This window comes from Mastomys coucha, unplaced genomic scaffold, assembly GCF_008632895.1.
Source record: "Mastomys coucha isolate ucsf_1 unplaced genomic scaffold, UCSF_Mcou_1 pScaffold6, whole genome shotgun sequence".
NCBI classification, from domain to species: Eukaryota; Metazoa; Chordata; class Mammalia; order Rodentia; family Muridae; genus Mastomys; species Mastomys coucha.
Window position 1 is genome coordinate 25,116,649 of NW_022196912.1, and position 7,648 is coordinate 25,124,296.

Here is a 7,648-nt window from a genome sequence, read left to right on the forward strand (position 1 = left end):
CAGAGGGATGTTCCGCTGCTAGGGCCACCTTCTAGCGTCTCCCTAGGTAAGAACCATGGGCAATTTGGAAAGTGACAGCAGGGTTGGAGGAGAAGGGGTAATGTCTGTCATTTCTGCACACAGTAAACCATCAATAGTATTCTCCACTGCTCATGACTGGCTCTCAGAAGCGCCGAGATGGGCTTTGCCTACATGGACATTAACACAATAGCACGGTGAAAAGGCAAAACAAAGCACACCCCTTAGGACGTAAATAAAAGAGCCCACACCAACTCCCCTAGGTCACCTGGCTAGTAAATCCTGCTGCAGCCTTCAGGGGCAGTGGCCCTGCAAAGAGGCTTAGAGTGAAGGGTAGGCTTAGACTGGACCCAGGGGGGCTAGCTTGGATAGCAAAGAGAAGTCAGAAGAAAAGATGTGTTGGCTATAAACATGTAAAGTGTTCTCTGAAAGGTAATTTGGAGGCTGTAGAAGGAGGCCATCCAAGTAACTAAATAAAGTCAGGCATGGAGGTGGAGTCAGGGTGAGGAGCATAGGGCCATGGGGAGGTGTATGGGCTTTGGTGAAGGGGGAAAGCAGCTCGGCTTTGGGAAGTTTGGTTTTGTTTCTTTCTGGGAGCATTGTCCAGGGGATGCTATTTGCTGTGGCGATGAGGCTGGAAACAAGGAGGTCAGCTGGGAGGTTTCTGAGAAGTTGGGGACCCGGGGACTTAGAGGAGAATTGTACTAATTAGGGAACTGGTATGGGGAGAGGGAGAGAGGCATACAGAGGCCCCCACTCTGATTTACAGAGAGCTAACCTGCTGTTAAACCCAGGCAAGTGGCAGTGGGATGTGAAGGAAGGGGTCCAGACCAAGTCTGTCCTTTAGGTGGTATCTGGGAGTCCCCTCCCCACTTCTGGAGAGCAACAGAACATCAGAACAGAATTCTGCAGTGGATAGACAGTGTCCAGCTCTATCTTTTACTCACTTCTTCTCCTGTTGACTCCCAGGAAAACACTGCCATCTTGTTATGGGTTTTGCCAAATGGCAATGAGTCCCTGGGAGTTGGGCCAAGGCAAGAGGGTGGGGGTCAGGATGAGAAGGGGTGGGGAAGAGGGAGGAATCAGCTCCCAGAGGCATCCCAATGGCTTTGGGGGAAAGTGGGTTCCCAATCTCAGAATCCAAGCACGTCAGGGCTGGGAAGAGCCCTTGACATCATTTTGGCCAACCTCTACATGTTGGGACATGAGCCCAAGATCCAGGGAGAAGAAGGAACTTGACCAAGGTCGGTCATGCAGAGGGTTAGTGATGGAGCTGTGCTATAATCACGGGGTCCCGGGAATGGTTAAACTGGGTAATCCTGGCTGGACACCTCAGCAACACCACGAAGGGCCTGGCTGGAGGTGTTTTTCCTGACAGACATCTATTTGAGCTCTCTCTCTCTCTCTCTCTCTCTCTCTCTCTCTCTCTCTCTCTCTCTCCTCCGTGTGTGTGTGTGTGTGTGTGTGTGTGTGTGTGTATACCTGTGCACCATGTTCTCAGAGGAGCTGGGTGTGTTTGTGGCCTCCTACAGCATGATCTGCCCTGGCTTTGGAAAAGAAGTGGAGCCATTCCCGTGAGGTGACTGTTTTACTGGGACACTGGGGAAGAAGGCTAATAGGACCGAATCTGGCTTCCAGCCCCTGATCTGCTGCCCTCAGAGAATTACAGGCCCTGTCTGGTGCAGCCCAAACTCGTGGAGGTGGACACACACTCACACACCCACACCCACACGGACACACGCACCCCACCCCACCCCCCACCCCCTAGCAGCACTCAGTCGCAGTTAGAGAGTGGCCCCGTGTGTCGCGGAGTGCAGCTTTCCGGCATCTACGTGCCTCCCCGAAGCCCAGCAGGTGTGGACACCGGGTGCCCAAGCCCAGCGTCAGGGACATGGAGGAGTGGCGCTCTCTCGAGCCGCTCACTCTGGGTGCCCAGCTCCAGGGCCTAGCCCAGCCACACCCCTCCTCCCGAGCCTCGGCCGGCAGCTCCTGTCCCTCTCACACACTTAAGTCCCCTGGGGTCCTCGCACAGCCCGGCAAGGCCAACTTAGGGCTGGCCTGACTGGAGACAGGTCGGAGTCAGGAGTCCCCGCAGAGCAGACACACCGGGCTGAGCCCCGGCCGCTGGGAGCGCGCGGGTTCGGCGACCCGCCCCGCTCCGCAGGGACCCCTCAGCCGCGGGCGGCTCCCCAGCATCTCTGGTCCCCGCCCCCGTCCCCGCCGGCGCGGCGAGTGTAGTTACCGATGGTGGTGATGACGGTGATGGCGAAGTAGAAGGAGCCGGCGAAGCGCCACTGCACGCCGGCCTTGTGCGGCTTGAGGCGCAGCACGACGCGCTCCAGCTCCTCGTAGCCGCCCTCGCTGAGGTTGTAGCGCGCCCGCAGCTCCAGCTGCCGCAGCTCCAGCCGCTGCCGCTCGATCATCTCCGGCTCCGACTCCAGCGCGTCGAACACCGCGGCGCCCACCAGCAGGTAGGTGAAGGTGCACACGATGAGAGCCAACGTGCGCACATTCTGCCGCTTCATCGTCCCTCCCGGGTCCTCGCCGGCCCTCCGGCGTCTCCGGCCCGCGCCCCGGCCCCGGCCGCCGCCGCCGCTGCTGCCCCGGAGGCGGCCTGGGGCATGGCTGCGCTCGCGGATCTCCACGCCGGGCACCAGCTCCGCACCCCGGGGCCACCGTCGCCGCCGCCGCCGCCGCCGCCGCTGCCGGCCGCCGCGGAGCTGTCCCTTCAGCACCACCCACCGCCCTCCTCCGCCCGCCCCCGCGCCCGCCCCCCGGCCGCCACCTCCCGCCTGCCCTCCCGCCCAGCCAAATAAGGACTGGGGAGCCGTGCCGAGGGCGGGGTGGGGGGGAGAAGGGGGAGCAAGCGGGAGAACCCAGGCAGGACAGAGGCGGGAGAGAGAGAGCGAGAGAGAGGGAGAGCGAGAGCTGGTGGGGGGGGAAGCAAGATGGGAGAGGGAGGGAGGGAGAGGGAGAGAGAGAGAGAGAGAGAGAGGGAGAGAGAGAGAGAGAGAGAGAGAGAGAGAGAGAGAGATCCAGCCCTCCAGCCCCAGAGAAAACTAGGCAGGAAAACAGATAACTACAGGGAAGGGAGAGGACCCAGGACAGCACCCCCCCCCCGTGTGTGTATGTGTGTGTGTGTGTGTGTGTGTTGAAGGAGGCTAACCACACAGACCCAGGAAAAGAGGGATCTGTCAGGAAAATGCGGTGCAAACGATGCAAAGAAAGGGACAGACTGAGACAGGGAAACTTGTGAGTACTAGAGATACAAATGTCCTGGAAATGACATGGAAAGAGAGGAAAGGACAAGACTCCCTGCCCGCCCTTTCTCTACCCCCTGCCCCAGTCATAGTGCTGAGGCTGGAGGGGACCTTGGGTCCTACTGGCTCTCCCCTAGCCCATGGATAAGGAAACTGAGGCATAGGAGGTGAGGTGACGCATAGGACACACTTGGAGAGTTGGGGATAGGACAGGGGTGCAGTCCTCCCCACTCAGGTCACACTGTCTTCCCTGTGCTCCAGCATTTGGCTTATCTTAGAAACTGGCGGGGATCTGCTGTGGCTCAGGACACACACAGGAGCCAACACTTGAGGGAAAGCTTTCTCTCCTGACACTGAGTTCCGCCCAGGTTAGCACCAGGCACTGGGGACTGGCTGAGAAAGCCCAGGCTAGTGGCTATGACCACTTACCCGAGCTTGATATTGATAGCCTTTGCCCTATACCAGCACAACAGGCATGACTTCGGCATTGCGACATAGAAAACGCAGGATGCCACCCCGAAGCACAGACCAGGATTGGTGACCCAGCTAAGACTTGGGGTGGGGGTGAGGGCATCCAGATCTAATAACTCACTGATGGACTGAAGGGACCGGGACAGGGGTGCCTCGGTTTCTCTGCCTCAGTTTCTTCATCTGTCAACCTGGTATCTGTGGCACTGAAGAGGAAACTGGCCAGGCAGTGGGAACTCAGGCAAAGCGTTACTGCCCCTCTTGGAGCCTCATGTCCTTATCTCTTCCATGAGTTGTCATGGCAGATGATCCCTGGGGCCTTACTCCACTCCAAACAGTCCTGGACATGGATGGGCTGAGAGAGCAGAATGATCGGAATGCAAACCCCAGTGCCAAGAAGGGTCAAACAGCCCTTCACAGGACCCTGGCATAGGCCATGCAGAGAGATGTGGAATAGGCCCAAAATCCATGGCTCAGGAGGTAGCCAGCAAGGGAGGGCACCATCTGCCACATTCTGGGCTGGGATGTCATTGCCAGATACCACTTTTTATCCCAAAGTGCCTCAGAAGAGCTAGCTACCAGCCCATTCACTCCACAAGGAGGTATCCTTGTATCTCTCGGAGTATGCTGTACCTGTGACCTTAACCTTTGCCTTGGTCCTCAAAGGGAGGTTTGCTTATAATCAGGACTGTGATAGATGAAGAAACTGAGGCTAACAGCAATACAATCACCCAGGATCACTGAGCTGGGAAGAGGCTTCTTGTCTGTTTCTCAAACCCACATTCTTCTCCTTGAGTCCTCGAGCCTTTCTTTCTCCACCTGTAAAATGGGTTTGATCATCATATATTAGTCTCCTGAGCAGTTATAATCAAAGGAAGTCATATGTTTGCAAGGAGAATAGGTGAGGTTCTCTGGTGACCTTTACTTTTTTAAGACTCAGGTGTCTAGGCCACACCTTGATGAGGGGACCTGTGCCTCCTCTCCCCACAAGGGAAGGTCTTCCCTTGGCCTTGTAGGCCTGTTGGGGATTTTCGTCCCTGGCCTCCTTGGCTTCAGAAAGAAGAGCCACACCATTCCCAGAATCCCGTGTGCCTCTGATGTGCTGGCTCCCATCAGGATCCCCCCAGGAGCCAGTTACTCCCAAGATCTGTCTGACTGTGCAAGTGACTTCCTTGGGGCTGGGCTTTAGGGGCAATGCTGTCATGTTTTTCCCACTTCCGGCTGCCAACCCCAGACTGCTATACAAATGAAAGGCAGTATTATTAAGTGGAAGAGCTTTAGGAAAGGAGAAAGCTGTCTTTGGGGCAGAACATTTATCATTAATTTTAATGTTCTTGTAGCTCTTGAGAACTAGAAGAATTCTCAGACATCATCTCACTCAGAGGCCTGGACAGTAATGAGAAGGGCAGTGAAGGTCCTACAGAGAGGAGCGGTGCTTACACAGCCTCCATTATATACGGGACCAGAACACCTGTATTGCATATCCTTAGTCCAGGAGGACAGCTTAGGTTCCCCATCCATCTTGTCCCTTGCAGAGGGAGGGTTGGGATGGAGGAGCATGCTGGCATGATCAAGGTTTCTGATTAACCCTTGGGACAGCAGGCCCGATTTCAGCCATCCTCTTCCTGGGAAAACTGGGTTGGATTGCATCAAAGACCTAACAGTGTACCTCGCTTCCTTCTACACAGGACCCTCCGACCTGCCCACGCCTGCTCAACGTCAACCTGTCTCTGTCTGTGTTTGCAGCAGCACTGGAGGTCAGCTGTTCCCTTGCCACATCCCTAAGTGGTGGATTCGGACCAGAAAATATCAACATGCCTTTTGCTTATAACATCCCATGCCCTTCCTGGCCTGATTACATCTGTTTGATCCATCCTCTTGAGAATTAGGCAAAATGGGGATAAACAACCACTTCTTTGAAGACTAGTTTGTGAGGAAAGAAACAGCCACAAGGTTAGAAGTAAATTGTTTGGAATTTACCATTAGCTACCATGCTCCATTGTATACTAAACATCACACACAATCGTTTTCAGCTTAACACGCCTCTCTGTCCATCTGTGAGCTCCCAATGCATCTGTGTTCTTTCATGTTCCCTGAGACTCCCAGGGCTCTCCAGGGTTCCCATCAGTTGAGAAACTGGTACCTCCTTGCCTCTCCTCCTTTTCCTGCCAACCTTCTATTCATTCAGGCTTCAAGACTCAGCTCTAAGGCTCCATGAAGCCCTTCCTCCTGTGTCCCCTGCCCCCATATCTAACTACCTGCTCCTTTGTACCTTTGTGAACTTCTGAGTTTCCATTTCTCTTGCCAAGATTACTTGCTCGCACGACTCCCTCACTGGCTTGCTATCTTTTTCTAGGTAGAGACAATACTATCCTTTTAAAATACTATTCTTCCCATAATGCTTTGTACATCAAAGCTGCACTACACATTTTAACACAAGCCAAGCCCAGAACGGTCCTGCCTCTGCTGCTTGGGCATTAAAGTGACTCAGACAGTTGAGTCTGGGACAGAAAAACTTCAGCAATCCTGCTTCCCTATCTACAGACAAGATTCTTCTCAAACTGGGACAAGTCCTGCCAGGGAGGAGAAGGGCAAAAACAGAGCCAAGTGCCTGCAGGGCGAAGGAAGCAGGCTATGCGGCATGAGGGGAAGTGAACTGACAGCCCCGAGGCTTGGGCTTGGGAGCTAATGCTGCTGGGTGAATTGGGGAAGCAGAGTGGCTTCTCTTTGCCTCGGTTCTTATTTCTGAGAAATAAAAGCAGTAGACACATCCTGACGATGCCCTCCTCCATTTTACAATGATGGAGGGTGTGGGCTTCAGGGATGGAGGCACAGAGACACTTCATCCCACTACTACTTCTGATCCCTGCTGTGTGAACTGTCTGGTTGGAGGCTGGGGTAGGGCCAGTGGGGGGTAGGGGGTGGAGAAGCTGACCTGGAGTCAGACAAACCTGGTTCAAGGCCTGACCCATCAGTTACGAGCTAGCCCAGAGCCTTGGGAGAAGTTTTGATCCATCCTGCCTAGAGCAGACCGTAGGTACCCATGAGTCTTTCCTACCTCACTCATAGGAGCGAGCTTTAGGACAACAGCCAGCACAGAGAAGGTACCTGGCAAACTTTTTCTTGAGCCCTTCCTGCTGGCCCTAGTCACTTAGGTGAGTCCATGAGAGCTGGGACTTCAGAGAAGCAAGCAGAGGCAGGGGAAGGGGAAGGGCTCCAGAGCCATCTCAATATCAGCCAGGAGAAGGCTGGAGTAGTAAGAGAAGCAGGACTCAGGAGCAAAGACAGAGAAACACAGCTTGGCTGCCACAGGATGCCACTCCAGTCATAGCCCTGGACAGTAGGTGCTAGGTGTGGCTGAGAGGTTTCTTGGTGTATCTCCGGACGAAGGTAGTGAAGTTGGGGATTAGCTTGGCTTTCCAGAGCATAACTGGTCCCACAGCAACGGCTTGCATTTGTCAAGAGCCACTGTTTGTTTAACATCTCAAGCCCAAGTCAAACACAAAAGGCAACTGTTAGCAAAGGCCGACTCTGTGGGCTGTTGGGAGAGAACTGGGCTGGGAAGCTGAACACCTGACCCTCTTAGCCTTGCTTTAGCTGACCGAGGGAAAAGGCGGTCTCAATCTGAAGCAAAGGAGAGCTCAAAGGGTGCAAAGCCCTGGGCCCTAATAAGACTGGGGACCAGTGATTCTCAGAAACACTGCTGGGGGGCTCAGGTTTGCTCCTGATCAGCATTTGCATAATGATTAAATCCCGAGTCTAAGCTGCCAGTCCCCCTCCCGCCCTCCCACTAAACAGCCCTCCTTTCTTCGGCTGTAAATGCTACCTGCAGTGAGCATCCTCATCCACGGTGCTTGAGGATGTGCTGGGAGGTGCGGCTAGGACCCATACCCAGAAGTGGC

The 7,648-nt window shown here is 54.9% G+C and overlaps 1 protein-coding gene across 1 annotated transcript in view; it reads right to left on the minus strand.

Moving 5' to 3' along the window:
* Window positions 1-2,705, minus strand: part of Kcnk3 (potassium two pore domain channel subfamily K member 3) — a 37,460-nt gene extending 34,755 nt beyond the window's left edge. Inside the window, exon 1 of the mRNA XM_031356355.1 lies at window positions 2,261-2,705. Within this exon, the coding sequence (XP_031212215.1) occupies window positions 2,261-2,543 (283 nt within the window). The 5' untranslated portion in view covers window positions 2,544-2,705. The remainder of the gene's footprint in view (window positions 1-2,260) is intronic.
* Between the last annotated feature and the right edge of the window lie 4,943 nt (window positions 2,706-7,648).